At 38.2% G+C, this 24,762-nt stretch overlaps 1 protein-coding gene across 1 annotated transcript in view; it reads right to left on the reverse strand.

Moving 5' to 3' along the window:
- Window positions 1-810: 810 nt before the first annotated feature.
- The window catches only part of EPM2A (EPM2A glucan phosphatase, laforin), a 345,250-nt gene continuing 321,298 nt past the window's right edge, over window positions 811-24,762 (reverse strand). The window contains exon 5 of the mRNA XM_024357451.3: window positions 811-2,129. Within this exon, the coding sequence (XP_024213219.1) occupies window positions 2,056-2,129 (74 nt within the window). The 3' untranslated portion in view covers window positions 811-2,055. The remainder of the gene's footprint in view (window positions 2,130-24,762) is intronic.

Here is a 24,762-nt window from a genome sequence, read left to right on the forward strand (position 1 = left end):
TACATTACAAAAGATAGTTAACAAAGTAAATCAGTGATATCTTGCTTTGTGTCTGCCCTGGTGGTTACATATTTTGGAATGAGTTGCTCAAGTTTGAACCCAAGAGAGGGTGGAAATTCCAAGAAATACAATTTTCTTATTAGATTTTTTTGATCCAATTTAGCATAAATATATGACTAGAGCTTAAATTTAGAGACCGTCTGCCAAGAGGATTCATTTTCTTTGGAGAGGAGAGCATGTTCGGACTCCTTTCAGAGCAAAAACCATTGGGAAATAGATGTGCATATGTGAGTTTTATAATCATAGTTAAAAACAAAGCTTTCTCTAGACATTCCCACTTACAAAATATTTGTATAAGCCATTCGTTGATAATAATAGGGGAAAAGTTGAATAGGAGGTTGAAGAAAGAATAGGATGAAAAAAATGCAAGTACTGTTGGAATTGTTATCTTGCAAGTGATAAAGGAAGTTGAAGTAAAATGAACCTTGAAACTTCATTTCTGATTCTTTCGTGTGGTTTAAAGCAGGAACAAATGAAGCCAGGTACAGAATGTCTTGCTTTATTCTGATGTACTCTGGCATAAAATCATAAATGAAAATACAGCAATATAACATCGAGTTCTGCTTCAGAAATAGAGTTACATGCATTTACCTTTATAAATGATAAATGAGAAGCTATAACTGAGAAAATCTCTCTTGGCTATCTCAAACAAAGCATGGCATGTAAATGATATTGAAAATAAGTTATTTCTCTTAAAATGTTTGAATTGCTTTTTAAATGAAAAGTAAGATTTAGTGTAATTAATGCAACAATGCAAACATATATAAGTAATAATTCGTACATTCCTTATCCCTGAAGGTAACCAAGGTTAGCCTGGTGGCTTAGGTTGAATTCTTCCAGAAGCAAACCCTGAAACAATGTTTCAGAAGCAAATGATTTATTAAAGATTTACTCCCAGGAGCAAGCAGAGGGAATGGAGGAGAAAGGACAGAAATGGGGAAGGAGTCAGGCAAGCATGTAATTTCAAGTCCCTCAGAAAGATCTGTAGTATATGTAATGCTTTGGGAATGTCTCTGCTTAGACGCTAGGGTTTTGCACTCAGTCCACTACAAAAGCCACAACTCCCAGGTATTTCCAACTATCTTAAGAATGAGTTAGCTCCAGTATCCAAAGTAATCTTCCAGTGTCACAGGTGGATCTCAGCACAAAGCATGCTGGAGCTGGGATGGGTGCACAGAGCTGCCAAAGGATCCGGGGCATCTAGGTGAGGAGCAAAATTGTCTGATACACCTGGGATATATCCTTCCATGCATTTCCACCCTTCTCTTTCATGTGTTGTATTTGTTCATTCTTGCCCTCCTATAAAGAAATATCTGAGACTGGGTAATTTATAAAGAAAAAAGTTTTAATTGTTTCACAGTTCCACAGACTACAGGAAGCATGGCCGCAGCTACTCAGCTTCCAGGGGGGCCTCAGGAAACTTTTGATCATGGTGGAAGCAAAGGGGAAGCAGATACATCTTACATGACCAGAGACAGAGGAGGGGGAGGTGCCACACACTTTTAAACAACCAGATCTTGTGAGAACTCTATCACGAGAACAGCACCAAAGGGATGGTGCTAAAATATTTATGAAGGATCCACCCCAGTGATTCAATCACTTCCCAGCAGGCCCTACCTCCAACGTTGGGGATTCCAATTCAACATGAGATTTGAGCAGAGACACAGATCCAGACAATATCATATGTCTTGTGACTACTTACGTATTGAGTCTATCATTTAAATAAAAACATAAGACACAAGATTTCAACTTTTGTCTAGTCAAAATATCTATTCTAGAACATAGAAACATATGAATACATTTCCTCTACTTACAGATTTCTGAAAATGCTTTTCAGCTACTATTGATAGCATCCACATATCTTTTTCTCCTTTAACATATAGATCTGTTATATCATGTTGATAGATTCTTAATGTTGTCATTAAATAATGACAAGGTTACATTTTATTAATGCTGTCCATTCCTTGTAGCCATGACAGAAATTGAGGTTGCTGTTCATAATATCCATAGCATTGGTCCTTTCTGTATGTTTGTCTTTGTCCATTTTCTTCCTCCTCTTAGTATCTGGCCTGAAAAAAAAAAGTGAGAGGGGAGAGTCTTGAGATTATTTTACTTTGTATTTGTATGAGATCTTAGGTAAGTAGTCAAAAATGACTCCTAGCTATCAAGTTAATAAGGGAAAATTGCAAGTCCCTAGTTTTTCTTCTTTCAGTTAAATGTAGCTTACAAAAACGTAAACGATAACAACAAGGGACTATTAACAATATCAACAAAGGGACTGACTTTGCTTTAACAAGATGGCTGTTGTAAGTTGGATTTCTGGGAAAGCAGCCTCTGAGACACAGGGTTATTTTTTAGTGATAATCATGGGATCAACACCTGTGGGGGCATGGAAGGAAGAAGGATTGGCAAAGGGAAAATGTGGTCTAAGATTCAGTGTCAATAAAGGCATAAGCTAACTTCACAGTAGGCTCTAAACTGGATCAGCCTGCAGAGTTGTGGTCAGTTGGGGCAAGGAGGTTGGACTTTATAACCCCTCATTGATCTGGCATTGGCTGCAGGCTACCTCACGGCAGGTGGGGAAAGCAACTCTCTTTAGGGGAGAGTAGTTCCTGGGGAGTGCTGCCAGCTAACACTAGTGGCACTCCCAGCAGCTGGGAGTAAGTCCTTCAGTCCTGAAACATGCATCCTGAAATATGCATCTGGATCCTGAATATGCATGTGGATATGCATCCAAGTACAGATCATCACTAACAGAGGTCAAAAAAGCAGTTCTATTTACCACTTTCTCTGTATTTCATAGAAGAAAGAGCATCATATTGGAAAGTCTAGAGTAAACTTTTTGAGGAAAATGTTTAAGAGATAAGTGAAGAGATAAGACAACGACTAGGCATCTATGAGGTCTCCATAAGAACATAAATCTTATCTGGAGAAATTGAGAATACAAAGAAAAAAATACTAAACTACTGTCAATAATCTTCTAAATATCAAGGAAATGTAAATAGCATCGCATGAATAAAGGTTTTTCAGATGTTTAGAATAAATAAAAGTACATTCAGAATTATACAAAATGATAAGAATTTTTCTCTTAAAGAACTTTAGAATGGACTAAAAATCACTTATACCCATTTAAAAAATAACGTGGAGACCTATGGGAGCTGGTGTATGTCTTTGAGAACAAATAATGCCCTTTTTAAGGGAATTACAAAGGATGAAGAGATCCTTGCCTTCAATAGTTTTCTGTCTAATAAGATGATCTGCTTTTTGACTGAATAAACTAAAGCCACATATTTGGTTTGGAATTTTGTAATTTAGTTCTTCCTTAAATATAAAGCTCATCTCAACAATGGCTGGGTTGTTGAAAAAAATAAAAAATAAAAAAAGGTCATTTGTAAATGACCAAAGCTTTAGAGTATTCTGATGATATAAATTAAACTCCCAGTTTTTTACTGAGTTTTTGTTTCATAGATTCAAACAAAGTTACCAAATCTGGGTGTGACTGATTTGTTTTTATGTTACATAGCAAATACTGCCAAAGTCACAGAGGAATGCTTTTTATTTATCTGGGCATTTTTATATTTTTAAACTTTTTTCCAGGCAAAAATTGGACATAATTTAAAAATACCAAGCTGACGGTGTTTCTGTACACAGACTTTCCAGTCTTAAAAACCTTCATCGTATTTAAGACAATGAGTAGCTTGAATTTTCCCATTTCACACTCTTTACAAATGACCATTTATTTAATTACCCATTGCTTTCTATCTATAAATCTGTCTCCTTCTTTTTTCTACTTTTTTTTTGTTCCATGTCATGCAATGTTTGTTATCTATCAATTTTTCTTATTCAGTACTTTTTGTATTCTCCTTCCAGTCCCCTTTTAGCCTGAAATCAAGAATTTAAAATTCATTGTGTAGTTCAGACTCATGTAAACAAAACTATACTCCAGGGAGATTTCATTCAGATCTCAAATGCATTCCAGTTTCTACTATCTTACCAGATACTGAAGTAATGAACAAAATTGCTAAAGAGCTGTACTTTAGTACTAAATTCAATAGAATATTCTTTAAAATAATAAAAAAAAGATTTTAGGGAAAGGTGTAATCAATAGTAAACTATATTCAGATACTACTTAGCATAAAATCCAAGGTAGTTGTAATTATTTTAATAGAAGCATAGTGCCTAGCTCAGCGTTTTGCTCAGACTGGGCACTGGAAAGATATGTTAAACAAATAAGTGACTTCATTACAGTGGTGCCTGCTATACTACGTATGGACACTATTGATTTTTAGTCTGTGCTACTTTGTGAGAAAAACTATATTTAAAACGAGGGAAAAAAAGCTTTTGTATATCACCCGAGAGTTATCGAAATCATGTGAATTATCAAAGCTTTCCTACATGTAGGAAACTTAGGAATCATTTTAAATAGTTCCAAGAGCTTTGAAATTAAGAGTTTCAATCATATAATAGAGCTGTCACTAGATATTCCATTGGGAGTTTGACCTGTTAAAGCTATCTTTATATAAAAAGAAAAATTCAAAACTTTTTTTAAAAGTTCTTCACACTTAATAACTGTGTTTACAACACTAAATAAGTCTTAAACACAGCCACTTGTTTGTGCTAAATATTTGTCCTGAACAAGGAGGAAAATAAAAGGCCATATTCTGATGTGTGATATCAGTTTTCAGGCAGGTAGCTGCAGTTTAAGTAGACTTAGAGAGAGATGAAAAAATGAAAATTAGAAACCAGGGATATGAGCCAGACATGGTGCAGATAATCTTAAACCAAATTTTGTCATCTCTCATAATCAGTGGGATTTTTCGTTCCTTTTCTTAGACTCTTTTGGGTGCCAGTAACAGAAATCTACTTAAAGTAGTCTGTTTTATTTAAAAAGACTTTTTCAGAGTATTGACATACTTTAGGGGATCTAGGGGCAGATAATGTCTTTGAGCCTCACAGAGGACTAGAAGTGGCAATGGAAAAGTCATCAGATACCCACTTGTTTTGGGGCAAAATTTCTTGGCCAAACCCAAGGGAAATATTTCTTCTTAAACTAGATCTCCAATGAAGTAACTGTTTCCTTTTATAAAGTAGAAAATTTGTGATTGGGAACTATGAGAAACAGACAATTGTCCCTAAAGTTTTTCAACAGAGATAGCTTTGTTCTGTTTGCAGGATTATATTATATAGTAAATGATATTCTCAAGAAAACGCCTACACACTGAGACAAAGACCTTCCCTCCAACACCTTCTACATCTCAAACATTGATGATGAGGGTTCTGCATGCTAGGAATCACATCAAGCTTCTTCAGACATCCTCAACAGGGATTAAAGAGGCAGCCCACGCATAGGGACCTAAAGCCACTTTTCTTCAGACTGTCCTGCCTCCACCAACATAGATCAAGGGGGAGTTCCAGATGCCATCTCTTCTTGTCTCCTGACACTCACTGTGTGTCTGTCTTCCTTGACAATCCCATGAACTGTTTATTCTAGTTTTGTCAGGCACCAGAGGGAGAACCCGATGTCTTGGTTCTTTGTCATTGTCTCCTTTCTATCTATTCCCACTGTCTGGGGGCTGTCATCCAGCCAGGGATTACCACACCTGGTTCAAATAGAGGAAGACCTAAGAAAGACATTTGCTTTCATAGTAACAGCAGGGAAAAAAAGAAAAAATCAAAATTACAATTTTTATTAAGCTTTGAAAAAAATATGGACCCAAAATAAGTTTAAGAAAATAAATTCCAGAGAAGGATGAAATCACCGTAGATGAGATAAGAGTCACAAAATTTGTGTTCCTGGAACCAAGTGCCAAGTTATGGTACAAGCAGGCAGAGGAGCAGGGGAGACTGTGATAGATGCGGGAAGGGTGGTTTTCTGTCAGGTTGAAGAGGTTGGACTGGAAATAAACAGAAGGGAAGCTATCAGAGGTGACAGAAATGTTGTTTGTATTCATTTGGGTGTTAACTACACAGGCATATATATTTGTCCCACCTTATCCAACCGTGATCATAAGATCTGTGCATTTCACAATTAAACATACATTTTTTAAAAATGAAGTAAATAATATAGAGGGGAATAGCCTGAAACAAAGATGGCAGGAGGTTCATGGTTATTGAAGCTTGGTGGTGAATGCTTACAGATTTGATATACTGTTCTCTTTATTTCTCTTCTCTGTCTAAACCCTTCAGAGATTCTCCACTTCACTACTAGTAAAAGCTAAGTTCTCAAAACAACCTGTGAAGATCCACAGAGTTCTTTTAGAACGGCCCTCTCCTGTGATCTTTCTTGACCTCATCCCTTATTAATCTCTGCCCTGTTCACTCTACTATAACCATATACTACAGCCACTGCTAGCTGTTTCTTGAAGTTACCAGGCATGTGCACTAGTTACATCTTTGCATTGGTTGTTCCATCTCCCTGTTGCCCCCTAACCCCAGATAAAACCCAGACCAATTTCTTTTTTTTTTTAATTGTGAGATTGATGCATTTTAAAAAATTATTATTATACTTTAAGTTCTGGGATACATGTGCAGAACGTGCAGGTTTGTTACACAGGTATACATGTGCCATGGTGGTTTGCTGCACCCATCAACCCATCATCTACATTAGGTATTTCTCCTAATGCTGTCCCTCCCCTTGCCCCTCAGCCCCTGACCGGCCCCAGTGTATGATGTTCCCTCCCTGTGCCCATATGTTCTCATTGTTCAACTCCCACTTTTGAGTGAGAACATGCAGTGTTTGGTTTTCTGTTCCTGCGTTAGTTTGCTGAGAATGATGGTTTCCAGCTTCATCCATGTCCCTGCAAAGGACATGAATTCATCCTTTTTTATGGTCTCATGGTATTCCATGGTGTAGATGTGCCACATTTTCTTTATCCAGTCTGTCATTGATGGGCTTTTGGGTTGGTTCCAAGTCTTTGCTATTGTAAACAGTGCTGTAATAAACATACGTGTGCATGTGTCTTTATAGTAGAATGATTTAAAATCCTTTATATACTCAGTAATGAGATTGCTGGGTCAAATGGTATTTCTAGTTCTAGATCCTTGAGGAATCGCCACACTAATTTCTTACAAAATATTAGTTTCTCAATTGGGCCTACCTTCACATCTACATTTAAAAATGCAACCCCCTCTTCTCCTCCCTTTGACTTTTTTTCAAAGCATTCATCATCTTTTTTTCTTTTCTTTTTTTTAAGATGGATTCTTACTCTGTCACGAGTGCAGTGGCACATCGGCTCACTGCAATCTCCGTCTTCTGGGTTCAAGCAATTCTCCTGCCTCAGCCACCTAAGTAGTTGGGATTACAGGCACCCACCACCATGCTTGGCTAATTTTTTTATATTTTTAGTAGAGACGGGGTTTCACCATGTTGGCCAGGCTGGTCTTGAATTCCTGACATCGGGTGATCTGCCTGCTTCGGCCTCCCAAAGTGCTGGAATTACAAATGTGAGTCACCTCGCCTGGCCCATTCATCACCTTTTAACATACAAACACTTTCCATATTAATGTTAACTCTCTTTTGACTCGTGAATGTAAGCTCCAAGGGGACAGTCTGGGAGAAATGTTTTATTTATTTTCATACTGCAAGTGCCTAGAAACAATGCCTAGCACATAATTGGTGTTCCATAAATATTTGGTGAATAAAGGAACAAATTATTTCTCAACCTTATTCTGTGAAGTTTCCTTGCTTGATAAGCAGTGAAGGTCTCCTACCTCCATTTTTCAGAGTACACGAAGAGTAATTTCTCCATCCTTGAGGTGTAGTCACAACCTGGACCCTCCTCCCCAAGAAGCCATTATTGTCAATGATGACGGCCAATTTACAATTTTTCTTTATCAACTGGGCACTGAAAGAACTTATAGGAATATTAGAAAATATCAAACATGCAAATATTCTCATGATGGAACAAAATATAATTAAAAATGGTTAATTCTTGTGTTTTCTTATGTTGTGTATAGTCAGGGATTTCCTGATAGACAGAACCAACAGGAGTGAAACAGAAACAGACAGAGAGAGACACAGAGAGCAAGAAGGAGAGATAGATTTATTTTAAGAAACTGGCTCACGCTATTGTGGAAGCTTGGTAAGTGCAAAATCTGTAGACAGAACAACTGATTGGACACCTAAGGAAGAACTGCAGTTGCAGTTCGCTGGCTGAATTCCTTCTTTCTTTGGGGAGGGCAGTCTTTGTTCTATTAAGACCTTCAACTGACTGGATGAGGCCCCGCCACACAATGGAGACTAATCTGCTTTACTCAAAATTCACCAATTTAAATTTTAATCTCATCTTAAATTTAAATTAAAAAAAAAAAAACACCTTCACAGAAACATCCGGAATAATGTTCGAACAAGTATCTGGGCACCTGGCCCAGCCAAGTGATGTAAGGTACCCTTCATGGCATAAACTTTCCAATTCCTAGGCTGTTTATTTTCTGCCAAACTTGTCTGGTGATAGTTCTGCAGGAAAATTTCTTTTCTTGGGTAAACAAAAGGTTCATTCTCTTCCCATCATTATTTATCCATGTTGTGCATGCACATTCTCTCTCTCTCTCTTTCTCTCTCTCGCTCCCGCTCATACTTCTGCACAGACTCATTCTCTATTTGTGTTTTGCTCTCTTATTCTCTGGCTTTTACTCTATTGCTCTCTTGGCTTTGCTCATATTTTTACATCATAGTTGATGTAAAAGATGTACATATGCATTTTTACATCATATTTTTTCTCCCTGAGGCCAGTTTCTCTGCTTGCTTGTCAATATACAAGGTTTATTATGACTGACCAGCCTCAAACTTAAATGTTTTCACTAGTCCAACACCTGCAGCAAACTTTTCACCTTCTTTCCATCTCAATATGCAATTCCTAGGAAAGAGATTCGTTCAACCTGGTCAAGTTGCCCAATTGAACTTGGTCAAATTGTTTGTCTTTGCCCAGAGGAGTTGGTGATGTGTGGCTTATACTTGCTGGTTGGGGGTTTGGAAACAGCCTGAGATGGAAATGAGGCAGTTTGAGAAATCAAAGTAAAATCCTAAGTCCCCCAGTGGACTGAACATATCCTCTTTCAGCAAAGGGGACCCCAGAGAAACCTTAAAAACTGAGTGCCCAGCCACGATGACACAGGAAGTTGGACATACCTGTTATACCACTTTCTTGCTAACCACCATTAAGCTTTCTTTCCTAAGGGTTAAACAGAAATTAGCTTTTTTTGAAAGACATGTTCCATTGCTGATTTCAACCATCAGCCTGACACTGCCCCTCCCTTTTTGCAGTTTCAATACAGCAGCTGACAGACATTCCTTCCTGATAAGAGACCACCGACCATGGAATAATTGGTGCCAGTTTACAGAGGCTGTGCACTGAGTGCCTTTGTGTCCTCTACTTCACCTTTTAATGTATAGGGCCTAATTGCAATACACTTCAATGTTAAATCTGCACCCCAAAGTGAACATGAGACATGTAATGTACATGCTAGCTTAGACACATGTGCCTGCCCCCCCTTTGTAAATAAATATTCATGCTCCTCCTGTAATCTGTTAAATATGTGTACTCAGCCAACCCATTCAGCATAAATTATTGTCTCATCTTTTCCTCCCTCGAAGTGCCTGCTTTTCAGTGTCAGCTGGAAGTTCCCATACCCCCGCTTGAGAAATACAGTTCTCCTTTCTAAATTTACAGATTTTGTGACAGATCCCTAGATTCCCCGTGATTGAAGATAATGCATGCATGAGCCCATTGACAGCTCAGTTGTCTTGCCAGCTGCACTGGGGAAGAGTAAGTCCCAAGATCTCCCACTTTTAGGCTGAAGATCTTGTAGACTTTATTTCTTCCTACCTCTCCCTTCCTTCTGGACCTTGGAAGAGATATTGCTCTTGGCCCTGGGTCTTAGGTTGGGGGCAGGTGGTGGGGGGCATTTCAACTTAACTCAGTGGGGTCCTCAAAGGGACACCTTTGGTAAATGCTGTTATGGGGAACCTGGGTTCTAAGGGAACAGCCTCTGGTCAGCCACCATCAGAAACCCTGGTGGCTTACATGTTTAAGAACCAGGGAAACATTCTTTTGAATATTTGAGATCCTGACTAAAGCTAACCAGGAGGATTTAAAGCTTTGTTGGTCACAATGGGGGAACTTTTGACATGCTTAAATTAGTTTGTTTATTGGCACAATTAGAACGGAGAGGGTTTGGACCTCTCAATAGCAGTGTGAGACCTTTTGTAATTAATTGGTATTATGAGAACTCTAAACATGTTCTGGAGTCTCCGATGGCCTCTTCAAAGGAGACAAATTCAAGGCTGAAGGAGTCTAATTTGAAACTTGACCAGTATATTTAAAAACTTGAGAGCTACCTTGAATTAGATTCCAACCTTGAGGCAGAGGAAGATGCTGTGTCTCCCCATTCTCCTTCTTCTACTGCTCCTTTAATGCCAGCAACAGTGTATCCTTCTCTGCCATCTTTCACCCTTTCTGAGCTTCCTTTCTTCCCTTCCCCTTCTTCCCTAGAGTCACCCCCTCCTTTCCACACCCCTCCAACCCTTCTCCTTGCCCCCTTACAAGTTGCTCAAATTCCAGGGGGCCACCAGGCAGTAGAGTCATTCTCCTCCCTCTGGTCTAAAACTGATCTTGTGACTATTATCAAGGACTTCCCTAACCCTAAAACAGACTCAGTTGAATTTGAACACCATTTTGGCTTCATTATAAATATACATCAACCAGGCCTTCTCAGTGGTTGTCAATTGCTCCAGATGTTAGTGGGACTATTTTAGCCAGGGAATAGATCAACCATGAGGGTTTGGCACACCCTAAAACTGATCTTGTACTTATGTGGGAAGCAGCCTTTAGGAGGGCTCAGGAGGTAATCACAGAATTAATTAAGGCCATCCTAGTAATTTTTCCATGTCAAATAGATTGGAAGGCTATTCAATGATATATGCAGAAAAGGGATGAGCCAGTCTTTGATTTTTTTTTCAATCAATTAAAAAAACTTTCAGACAGAATTCAGGCATCAAAGATTTAAATGATGATAATGCCAAGCTTTCCAACTCATTTTTTCTTTCAGGTCTCAATGAGACCTTTAGTACTCTGGTCAAGCAGATTAACCAGTACTCCAGTTAAGCCATGATTCTGGCTGGACTCTAAAAGGCCTCATGAATTGGCTTTCGTGTTCAACAACCTCTCAAAAACAACAGAAAAGGAAAGATACTCGAGTAGCTAAGACACTCATTGCCAGGAATAAACTGCAAAACTCATGGCCCTACACATTAAGCAGAATCAGGGGCTTTCCACTAAACAACAAGCCCCATCTAAGGAGCAAAAGACACAGCAGAGCCTGACATAAAAAAATTACAGATTGTTATTTTTACAGGGAAGTCTGTCACTTTAAACAGAATTGTGAGAAATAGAAAATGTGGCTCCAAAAAAAAAAAATCCTGATCATCATAAAGAAAACTAATTCTTTTCCCAAAGTAGACTGACGCCAGAACAGTTTTTTTCCCCATTATAAGAATAGGGGTACTACGACGAAGGGAAGAGAATTTTTCTTTTCCTTGTGGTAAATTCAGCTGGGAGAATTTGATCTTCAAATCAATAATCAAACGGTCTGAACTCAAATAGATACTGGGGCCACTCTCTTAGTGCTTAACCCCAACCCTTTATATGTCCACCACCCCAAAGCTGCCAGGGTTTTTGGTGGGGGCTGACCAGTGACTGTTCCTTAGAATCTAGGTTCCCCATAACAGCATTTTATGCTATGGTTGTAACCAAACCATAAAAATGGTCAGGGTCACTAATCAACCTATGACTATTTTTTTTTCTTTTTTTTTTTTGAGACAGAGTCTCATTCTGTTGTCCAGGCTGGAGTGCAGTGGCGTGGTCTCGGCTCACTGCAACCTCTGCCTCCCCAGTTCAAGTGATTCTCCTGCCTCAGCCTCCCAAGCAGCTGGGACTACAGGTGTGTGCCACCATACCTGGCTAATTTTTTGTATCTTTAGTAGAGACAGGGTTTCATCCTGTTAGCCAGGATGCTCTCGATCTCCTGACCTTGTGAACTGCCTGCCTCACCCTCCCAAACTGCTGGGATTACAGGCATGAGCCATCACGCCCGGCCCAACTTATGACTATTTTTAAGGCAAAGCCAGGGCATCCTCATTCTTGTTTCCTCTGCTCCTCTCCGTATGATAGAGAGAGAGAGTTCCTTGAAAGGCATCAAGTTCATATTTCTTTTTCTCATGAGGGAGGGACCATTCCAGAGGTCTGTCCTTTGGACATCTTGACCACTGACCTTACTCATGTCTTTCCCATGTCAGTCATTAGCTTCTCAGTTGCCACTGAGCACCAGGCTTTTAAAAAACTGCCTGATATACTCTGGGCCAATCTAACACTGATATCTGTCTGATTCACTCAGCACTGCCAATTACCATACAGATAGAGCCCAACAAACCTCTACCTAATATAAGACAATATCCCCTCAATCCTGAAGCTTTGGCCAGAATAGAGTCCATCCTTAATGATTTCCTCTCCAAGGGCCTCATAATCCCCTGCATTATCCCTTGTAACACACCCGTATTACGTGTCTGGAAACCAAACTGAAAGTGATGGAAGTTTGTTCAGGACTTTAAAGATATTACTAATATTGTTATGCTTTGACACCCTGTTGTGCCAGACCCACACACATGACTGTCTGGCATACCTTCTAACACTCAGTGTCTCTCAGCTACGGATCTCTGTCGTGCCTTTTTCAGCAGCCCTGTCAATCCAGAAAGTCAATTTTTCTTTGCCTTCATGTGAAAGGGCCAATCGTTCACTAATATAGTCATTCTCTGGGAATATACAGAAAACTCCACTTACTTTTCTCAAATCTTATGAGTCGACTTACAGGATATAAGCTTCCCTAACAATCCTACCCTATTATAATACATTTATGCTCTCCCTCACAAGATGCTTGACTTACTGACACTCTTCACTTGCTCCACCAGCTGGCCCTTGAGGGACACAAGGTCTCTAAAGACAAGCTACAGTTTTGTCAGAATTCTATTAAGTTTCACAGACACCTATTAACCCCTTCAGGGCTAAACAACAACCCTTCTCACCTTTAAGGCATTTTTCCTCCCCTCTCTCCACTATCAAGCAGCAGCTTGGAGGGCTTCTGGGACTTACTACAGAGCTTGCGTTTCCAACCTGTCTTTAATGGCACAACCTCTATATGCTTTACTTAAAGTTTTCTCCTCTGACCCCCTATTTGAACCTCACAAGGTAGAGAGGTTTCAAGGACCTAAAAGGTCAGTTGGCCTCACCCCCTACTCTGGGACACCCAAATTATGATCTCCCCTTTTCCCTTTTTGTCCCAAAACAAGAAGAAAATGCCTTGGGAATCCTAATTCAGCCCTATGGGGGTAACAATCAGCCCATTAAGATTAGAGCCAATAATTCAATTCTGTAGCTCTACCCTATCTTAGGACAGTCATGGCCATTTTCACCCTCATTAAAGCTTTAAATCTACTGAAAAAACAACGAGAGCCCCTCTCACTATACATGTTCCTTATTCAGTTGAGGCCCTTCTCACCCTGCACCACACTCAGCATCTTTCAACTAGTCCACTGACCTGCTATAAGACACTTTTCTCCTCCTCTCCTAGCCTAGCCATAGCTCACTGTAACCTCCTTAACCCCGGCACCTTCTTTCCTTTACCAGAAGAGGTATCCTCCATGACTATACTGCTTTTATAGACATCCTTCTCTCACCACACACAGACTAAAGGAAACTCCCTTATTCAATCTGAATTTTATCTGGTACGCTGATGAGTCTTTTATCAGAGATTCTGCTGTTTCCTACTGGGCAGGCTACATGGTGGTTTCTCTGATACAAACCATTAAATCAAGCCCTCTGCCAGGTGCCTAATCTGCCCAACAGGGAGAACTGCATGCCCTCACTCAAGCCTGTCCACTAGCCACATATAAAGGGGGTAATATTTATACACACAGCAGACATGCCTTCAGAGTTGCCTGCGATTTCAGCAAGATCTAGAGCCAAAAAGGATTTCACACCTTTTCTGAAGAGCCTGTTAAGAACGAAGACTTTGTTCTGGTCCTCTTGGATTGGTATCAGGCTCCTCAAGCAATAGTCATTATCAAAGTCCAGAGACATTTCTCTGACAAGACATAGGACAGCAAAGACAATTACCTAAGAAGTGTGGCAGCTCCAGCTCCTGCAGGGTGACTCCTTCCCCAATTATGGCTGCTCAACCCACTACCCCTCCTTCTTCCTGGGCTCCTTCCTCTCCCTCATTCCCTTTCCCATCTGAAGATCTCTTCTCCAGACTCTCACTATTTCTAAAAACAGTTTCAGAGGCTGAAAGGAGGAATTAGATAAAACAAAATTGTTCTTTAAACCCCCAGACAAAATTATAGGAAAGTCCAAGTAGACATCCAATTGTACCCAGCACTCTTTAGAGACCGACTTTAACCTTCATACAGAATCTGACCTATTGCAATCCAGACAAATGATTCAATGGAGCAGACAATACTGTTGGAGACTTTCTCAGGTACATAAACTTTGCAATGTCTGCCTTCAGGTACATAAACTTTGCAATGTCTGCCCTCAGGTACCTGGAGTGATTCTCAGGTCCATAAACTTTGCAATGTCTGCCCTCAGTAAACCCCTAAACTCTCCTCCAAGTTAACTTTCACTTCCCTTTACTGTAATGGCAAGTTGATTTCATTCTGTTATTGCCACCCCATGGATGTAAATATGTTCTTGTAGTGGTGACGTTTATTCTCATTGAGTTGAGGCTTTCCTTTACAAACAAGTCACAGCTATGGTGGTGGCCAAATACTACTTGAGAAAACCATTTCTACCTGGGATTCCCTTTGAACATCACAGATAGGGGAGCTCATTTTACCAGCCAAGTACTGAAACAAGTGTTTAAAACCTGGCCCATCCCACAGCACTTTCACTGTGCCTATCATTCCAGTCCTCTGGGCTAGTTGAGCAGACTGATGAAATCATTAAAAACCATCTGGCAAAAATCACAAAAACATTTCATGTGTCCTGCCTAAAGCTCTTCTGCTGGTATTACTGATTTTGCAGTTCACTCCCATGAGAAAACATTGACTTTCTCCTTTTGAAATTGTTACTGGCTCGGTTTGGTAGCTCAGGCCTGTAATCTCAGCACTTTGGGAGGTCAAGACAGGAGGATAGCTTGAGGATAGGCGTTCACTACCAGCCTGGGATAAATAGCGAGAACATGTCTCTACTAAAAGTGAAAAAAATTTAAAAAGTTAGCCAGGCATGGTGGCACATGCCTGTAGTCTCGGTTACTTGGGAGGTAGAGGCAGGAGAACTGCTTGAGCCCAGGAGTTCGAGGCTGCAGTGAGGTATGATGACGCCATTGCACTCCAGCTTGGGCAACAAAGCAAGAGCCTTAAAAAATAAAAAAGGGGCAACAGAAAAGAAAAGAAATTGTTATTGGTTGGTCTACGCCTTTAGAAGAAGAAATGTTATCTCCTACCCAATTACAGGGGGAACTCCCAGCTTATTGCCAGAAGCTCTTCAAAGCTGTAGGCATCAACCACCACAAGGTGGGAAAATCTTTTTACAGCTTCCAGTGAGGCCATAATCTCCAGTCTCACCAACTCCAACCTGGTGGTTACATATACTGGAAAATACATCAGTTAAAAGACTCCATTTAGCCCCATTGAAAAGGCTCTTATCAAGTATTATTGACCAACCTGTGTGCTGTTAAGTTACAAAGAATTTACTATTAGGTACACATATCTCATCTGAAAAAGGCAGCAATCACTGCTGAGTCATGGACATTAATGTCTGTATCTGACACCAAACCCAAGTTGATCAAACCCTAGTACTTAGGCCCAAGGAAAGACAACCACAGTGAACTTCATAACACTCTGAACCAGGCCTGTACTGAGATGAATTTTTATACTCTCCTTGTATTGGTTATCACATTTAGTGTTTTAGGAATGTTTACAGTTATCATTTTCTTACATAAAGTATTGAGATACCCACCCTCACCTTGCTAAATGCACATCTATTTTCTAATTGTTTTAATTGTTATATCTGTAGAAATTTTATGGATTTTAGACATTTTGCACCATGTTGAGATAGGCCTGTGCATGCCAACAACTAGACACCTATAGATAATTAAAATACTTATGAGCTCCCTCTTCTGCAACAGTCAGAATCTGACAGGATTTATGGACTTTCTTTTAAGGGCATGGTTATTTGTTTTCTTTATTAGTAAGGTGCTCTGTTATCTCAAAGACAATCCCAAAAGCTTGCCTGATAGCTCTCCTGAGTTTGTATGAAACTTGTGATTTCTTCTTTGGTTTGAATTTTTAAATAGAATGTTTGTCTCTTTTTTTTTTCTTTTATGGACTTAACAGCCTTTTCTCATCTCTTTGTAATTGTCCCTTTATGTCAAGGTATAAAATGACATGATAATTATTTAGTTAAATTGTCTCAAAGTGTTGCCGCTGGAGACAATTTAACAAATTATTAGATTTGTCAAGAGCTTCCTAAATCCATTAACAATAAACATTTGCCATTAATAATACCTGTCATCTCCCAAAGTGCTGGGACTACAGGCGTGAGCCACTGAGGCGGGCAGATCACTTGAAGTCAGGAGTTCAAGACCCGCCTCACCAACATGGCGAAACCCCATCTCTACCAAAAACACAAACATTAGCTGGCTGAGGTGGTATGTGCTTGTAGTCCCAGCTACTTGGGAGGCTGAGGCGGGAGAATCACTTTAACCCAGAAGGCAGAGGTTGCAGTGAGCTGAGATTGTGCCACTGCATTCCAGGCTGGGTGACAGAGTGAGAGTCTGTCTCAAAAAAAAAAAAAAACCATCACAGACTTTCTCCAATGTTCCTGACATCACCACTTATCTGGACTAATTTCTTTTCTTGTCAACTTTCTGAGTCCAATTGCTTGCACACCCAAATATTACCACCCCCTTTTTAATCTATCCCATGTTATTAATGTTAGAAAATCACTGTATACCACAAGACTTCCTTGATCAATGAACTACTGGGTAGACAGATAACACATTCTAGATCAAATAAAGAAAATTTAAAATTTGTCCCTATTATGCCAACAATACTTACGTTTACAATGTCATGTAAATGGATTTTAAAAAGTTTGCGAGAGAGGTGACTCATGGTTTAATTTAGTCTCATTGGCACTTCCCATTATTTAGTTCATCAATAAACATAACTTTGGGACTATCACTTGCTCTCCCCTAGGTTGTGTGTTTATATGTGACATAAGAGCTGATCCACTCATACTGGGGTGGGCACACCACTGCCTCAACAGCCTACACAAGAAGATTCTTGTTTGATGGGACATGTTGTAATCAAATAAAGAAAGTTTATTTTTCCATCATCTCCAACTATAAAAGTTTTCCTGCTTTCAACAGACTAAAAAGAGAATTACTGGGAGTTTCTCAAGAGACTTAGTGGCAGAAACTCTGTGTGTAGCAGTTCCTGGTTATGGGATTTATGCGAACAGAAAAAAAATCTATCAGCCACTTCAGGGCAAATTGCTGAAAAGAGTGCAAAAAGTATTATGGAACAACAAAAGTCTCTAAATTATTTGACAATTTAGAGACTTCTGGCCCAAGTGGTTTTAGACAATTGGGCTACATTAGATTTTCTCTTAGCCAAACAAGAAGGATTCTGTACAATGGCTCATACCTCCCTTTGTATTTATGTCAACCCTTCAGGTGAGGTAGAAACTCATATAGAAAATATTTCCAAATAAACCAAATGGTTACAAAAATTACGAACTACAGACGCCCTCAATAATCTTTTTGGCTATCTCCTGACTAGATTAGGAATCTGGCTTCAATCCATTTTACAAATCCTGCTATTATTATCCTTGCTATTTTGTTCCTTTTTTTCTGATAATCAAAATGCTTATGTTCTGTATAACTATTACAAATTTGTAACTGAAACCAAGATTTTTGTGGTTTTGATTTTTATGCTGCTTAAAAGGTTTTAAGGGTTGATGAGTGCCTGCCCACTCCCATTCCCATCTGGCCTAAAACATTTAATTGGTTGTAATTCTTTTGGCTCTAAGTCCCTTGGCCACAGGGATCCCACAGATGGATTGGGTAATCCCAGGGAAAGTAGCCAGATCACCCGGACAATGATATGAGATGAAATGAAAGTTTGGGCATTGATGCTGACTGACAAATCTTGGCCAAAGGCATAAATGAGAAATAAAAATAAAATCCTAAGACACCCAACCAATTGAATTAATCCCCTCTTGTCCAAGGGGAACTTAGATAAACCTTAAAAACTGATGACACAGAAGGTCAGACAGAAAGTCACGTCTCATTATACTCCCTCCCTCACTAAAGCCCATTACCTCTTTCTTAAGAGTTAAACAGAAACCAGCCCATTCAAAAGATTTGTTCTACTGATGATTTCCATCAATTGCCTAATATTGACCCCCACCCTTTTTTGTGGTTTCAGCACAACAGCTGGCCTTCCTTCTTGATAAGAGACCACTGACTATGGAGTGGTTCTGATCAGTTAACAGAGGTTGCTTACTGAGTGCCTTTGTGTCCTCTGCTTCAACCTTTGACATACAGGGACTAACTGTATTAATTTCAATGTTAAGTCTCCACCCCAAAGTGAACATGGAACATAGGCAACATCCATTTTTGCTTACTATGCATGTACATGACTTTCTATGTAAATATTCATAGCTCCTCCTATAACCTGTTAAATATATACTTAGCCAAACTGTTCACCATAAATTCTTGTCTCTTCTTTCCCTCCTTCAAAGCGCTTAATTTTTGGTTTCATCCGGGGCTCTGCTTCCCGCCTACAGGTTGTTACACCCCCATCTTTAGAAATAAAGCCCTCCTTTCTAAACTTACAGATTTTGTGACTTTTTGGTTGACAAGCTTATCCATAAAACAATGTTCCTGCAGAATGAAAAAAATGTTAGATTAAGAAATGTTTAATAAAGTACCTTTGACTTTACTAAAGGGTTTAATAATTGAATAAAGTTCTTAATACAATATTGTAATAATACATCAGCAAATTAATAGAACAAATATATTTCCATTATCATTATGTTTTATTTGTCCTTTGCACTACAATCAAGCCTATGAAAACGGGTAGGGGGAAAAAAACACCTAAAGCCCAATATGACAAAAAAATTAATGTAATCAATTAAGGAGAAAATGAAAATATTTGTGATTTATGCAGCATTTGTCATATGCGTATTTGTACCCATCTTTTTATATATCATATACACAAGTACTCTATTTTCACCTTAGCAAGATCTGTGATCTCTCTGTTAAGGTCTGGTGCCTAGAATGGCAAAGAGTGTTCCTTGAGTATGAATGTACATTGTTAAGGATGGATAGTAATTCTTATTTTATTTCCAATTACTCTTCTTGTTGATGCTCAGAATGTATTTGAATTTTGGTTCAACCATGTGTCAGACACAATGTTAATTAAGCATGATCCCATTGCATTCTACCCCAAAGTCCCCCAAAACTGTGAACTAATATGAGGCTTAATGAAATTTAAGATGGGACTGACATTACACAGTGAGGAATGAGGTAAAATTAACCCCAAACCTCTGGATTTCATGGGCTGAATCTCCATCAATAGACTTGATTGCATCCCAAGTATTTCATTAATGGACATTGCTTTATCATGCCTAAGGGCTATCAATTTACATCTGAACATCTTTTTGTGACAGAAGGTAAGGCAGGGCTTAAAGAATGATCATGGCAAGTCAAAAGGATATGGGAGCTGCCTCAAGTGGCTAAATCTGGGATATTTTGAGCTCCAAATTAAATAATAAGCCATTGAGTAAAATAATAATTAGTGAGTCAATGCTAATATAAATAAATGAATAATAAAAGAGAGAGAAGGAAACACTCTTCCTAGATTAGAAAGTCATCTCGTACATAATTAGAAAAGCATGATTTGACAATCATCAGAAAAATAATGGGTTTAAGAAAGAATTATTAAATAGATATTAAAACTAGTGGGTGAGTGTGGGGAATAACGGCATATTTGCAAAATCTGAAATTACCTCTCCCAAAATACTTCTTAATTGCAAAGAGCTAGGTAGTAACTTGTAAATGGGAGAAAGCTGGCCAACATAATCTTATCCAAGTCATCAAAATGAATGATGCTCTAGTGAGACAAATGGACATCATATGCCTGATAGATGAGCTGAGGACATAGCATGACTTCTGTGGAATTTCTGCCAGAAACATGTAAGTTGAATCTAATTATGAAGACACTTCAGCAGAACTCAAATGAAGGGAATTTCCACAAAATAACTGACTAGTACCCTTCAAAGGTGTGAAATGTCCTGAAAAAGAGAGAAATCTTCCAGATTAAAGGAGATAAAGATGCATGACATTACTGTGCAGTGTCTGAGATGGCACCTACTTATACTACACAGATTAAGATTGGACAATTGACAAAATTTGCATAGGTTAGTAGCTTAGATAGTGATGTAGTACCAATATTAATTTCCTGATTTTGGTAATTATAGTCTGATTAAGTGAGAAGATATTCTTGTTTTTAGGAAACTCCCTAATGTATCTAAAGGGTGAAGGAAAATCATGTTTTCAGCTTATTTTTAATTGGTTCAGAAAAATAATTTGGTATAGACAGAGAAAGAGCAAAAGAGCACAGGCAAACGGATTAACATTTGGTCTACCTGGGTGAATTCTTTGTATTATTCTTGAAACTCCTCTGTAAGTTTGAACTTAGGTCAAAATATTAAAATGAAATGAAAAAGTTACATTTCTTAAAGAGTTAAATCTACTTTATATCTCTACATATGTCTGAGTTACTTTCTATGTAATAGCCTAGAAGTGAGACGTCTATTCTAAGGATATGTGCATTTGCAATTTTAATGCTAAATTACTCTCTTGAGCTGTCACTTCAAGTTACATTTCCAGTAGTGTAGAGAATTCTCAAACTTCTGTAACTTTCCTCAAACCTGATACTATTACACTTCAATGTTTGCCACCCTGGTAATTAAGAAATTGTATTTTGTTATTTTTAAAATATTTTAAAACTTTGTGGGTACATAGTAGGTATATATATTCACGGGGTACAGGAGATGTTTTGATATAGACGTGCAATGTGAAATGATCAAATAATCACATCATGGAGAATGGGGTATCCATCACCTCAAACATTTATCCTTTGAGTTACAATCCATCCAATTGCTCTTTAAGTTATTTTTAAATGTACAATTAACTTAGTATTGACCATAGTCAACCTATTGTGCTATCAAATAGTAGGTCTTATTCATTCTTTCTATTTTTTGTACCCACTATCCATCCTCCCACACCCCGTCCCCCCAACCACCACCCCCTGATGCCCCTGCTCTACACTACCCTTCCAAGCCTCTGGTAACCACCCTCTTACTCTCTATGTCCATGAGTTCAATTGTTTTGATTTTTAGATCCCACAAATAAATGAATCATGTGATGTCTTTCTGTCCTGGCTTATTTCACTTAACATAATGATCTTTAGTTCCGTCCATGTTGTTGCAAATGATTAGATCTCATTCTTTTTATGGCTGAATGGTACTTCACTGTGTATGAGTACCACATTTTCTTTATCTGTTCATCTGTTGATGGGCATTTAGTGTGCTTCCAAATCTTAGCTATTATAAACAGTGTTGCAACAAACAGGAGTGCAGCTAGCTCTTTAATATAATGATTTCCTTTCTTTTGGATATATACCCAGCAGTGGGATTGCTGGATCATGTGGTAGCTCAATTTTTAGTTTTTTGAGGAACCTCCAAACTATATTCCCTAGTGGTTGTACTAATTTACATTCTCACCGACAGTGTACGAGGGTTCCCTTTTCTCCACATCCTCGTCAGCATTCATTATTGCCTGTCTTTTGGATATAAAACATCTTAACTGGGGTGAGACGACAGTGCATTCTAGTTTTGATTTGCATTTCTCTGATGACCAGTGATGCTGAGCACCTTTTCATATGCCTGTTTGCCATTTGTATGTCTTCCTGTGAGAAGTGCCTATTCAAATCTTTTGCCCATTTTTTAAAATCAGATTATTAAACCTTTTCCTATAGAACTGCTTGAGCTCCTTATATATCCTGGTTATGAATCCCTTGTCAGATGGGTAGTTTGCAAATATTTTCTCCCATTCTGTGGATTGTCTCTTTGTTATTTTCATTTACACTTCTCTGATGACTTTTACATTTGAACATATTTTCATATGTTTTTAAACACCCAAGTTTTTTATCCCATGGATTGTCTGTTCATACCCTTTGTCCATTTTAAATGTTTTTATTTTTATATTTTTCTTATTGATATACAGGTCTTTATATACTCGTATTTATTTTGTATGTAAATTGTTTTTTTAAATGTGTACATGTGTTTGTCTAAAGCTTTTTTTACCTTTTGAGGGTCAGAATAAGGGCATATACCCTGAAAAATTCAAATTGAAGCTCGCCCTTCATTCAATCATGTGCTGAACTGATGCTTGCAGGAATCCTGAAGTATTGCCCTGATTACTTTGCACTTCGTTTCAATGGTAGCCCTCTTCAGTAAATTTCTTTTAAATTAACACCAAAGCTTCCTATTTTCTGATTCTTCATTATATGGTAAAATAGTCTCAACAACATTGTCAATCCTGAAAATCCAAAAGAGTAATTGAAGTCTAATTATATCCTTTGCCTTCTGGAAGACATGCAGTCACAATTTGCTTTGGGATTTTGTTTTAAAGTATAGGTCCTTTCTCCTCACACCTTCTTGAAAGATTGCTGCAGGAAGCTGGTTTAAATATAGTGGCTTGAATATTGCAGATTTAAAGGAATATAAATAACCTGGAAGTGTGATTTTGAAATATAAGCAAATTGATCTTTTTCTTTCCTAAAAGATGTAAATACAATTTATAAAACTTTGTGTCCACAAACTGCATGATGATTTTTACAGGAAAGTAATGAACATCTTGAACACTGTACTTCCAAATTAAATATGACATTAATGGGCACCATTTAATGCAGCTCAGCTCTGCTCTGATGGCCATTTTAATTGGATTGCTGCTGTTGTGAATAGAAAAGTTGCTGACAATGTTAGAAAAACTAAGCTTACACAAAAGTACCACCTAAGAAGATGTTGGACTTGAATTTGCACGTTTAATCAATCAAGTTAGCTCATCTTATACCTCTTCCAGAAATGCAATTTTTATATACATGTTGTTAGACAAACACACAGTGGCTCATTGTGAATTCTACGGCCTATGTTCTGATGACAACTAGTCTTTTTCCTGAACTGAATGTCTGCGTGTCTGCTGTGGCTGCCGGTTACGTCATATAATTACCAGACAGTCCTTTCATCCTAAGGCAAGACTTTCTCCTGGGGACTATAAGTACATGAATGACACCCTAGAGTTAAATATAAAATTTAAAAAGGATGAAATTCATGCCAGAAGCAGAAATGGCAGAGGTAATGTTCCCTGATAAAGCACTGTACCATGTAGACTGTTCTTTCTAAATAAGTTTTCAACTCTCCTTTTCTAAATTTTAAAAAATATAGCAGCAGAAATATGCAAAATCATTTTTTAATTCCAAAAAGCAAGAATCAGGATTATTACTTTATTTAGGTTGCCTCTGAAATAAGTTGTTGAATTTGATGTCAACTTATAAACTTGGGCTATAACCATATTGGAGAACTACTAGAGTAAAGAAACTTCAGGTAAGAAATAGTCATTCTGGAAACTGTTGAATAGCTGTTTTCCAGGACATCACCATTGTTGGTAAATATCTTATTTTATTATAAGCTGTGCAAGTGTTTATACCTACTTTACAACTTTCTCTCAATCTTATTATTCCATCAAAATTGTTTGAACTTGACCATTCCTGAACATTAATTGCTTATGAAAATCTCTTAGAAGAACTATTTAATCATGGAGATACCTACACACACACACACACACACACACAACAGACAGACACACACACACACAGTATATTATTTAAACTCTGTCTTTATCTTTTTTACACCATGCAAATATACAAATAATTTGTTTAGGTTATTACCGCAGGCTCTGAAATAATATTCAATACTCAATAGTTAAAGGCTGCTGCCACCATAGGCTGCTGCCACCAAAGTCTGCTGCTTTTTGTATAACCAAAGTATTTCTTTTTAATCTGATTAGTTTTGAAATGAACTAAAATCACTCATTTTCATCTTCCACAACAGGAAGGTGGCCATGGCAAAGTGATCATGTAAGTTCCTAAAGTATCTAACAATATACAAGAAGCTTCAAATAACATTTTTCTTTTTACATACAAAAATTAACATAATGCTAGATCTATAGTTCAGATGGCAGTGCTTCAGAATAATGGCACTGTTATTGAAACTGCATCATCCATTGTAATTTAATTTCCACTCTTAAGGCGGTAACAATTACATGTGAAAGTGGTAGTAAGAATGATGTCTGATAAGGCACTTTGGTGGATGTATATACATACATTATAGTTGCTTTTCATCTGACTACAATTTCTTCCTCTAATGGTAGCTACCAAGTTGTCAGATAAACTGCAATAGCCCAGGCAGGTGGTGTGAACACAGTGTAAACAAAGACACTTGGTCAGAGACTGGATTTTCAGGAAAACCAAATGTCTTAAAAGTATGAATATAGCAATTATTTTTGACTGGTGTTACCTTCAGG

The sequence above is a fragment of the Pan troglodytes genome, chromosome 5 (genome assembly GCF_028858775.2).
Source record: "Pan troglodytes isolate AG18354 chromosome 5, NHGRI_mPanTro3-v2.0_pri, whole genome shotgun sequence".
Taxonomy (NCBI): domain Eukaryota; kingdom Metazoa; phylum Chordata; class Mammalia; order Primates; family Hominidae; genus Pan; species Pan troglodytes.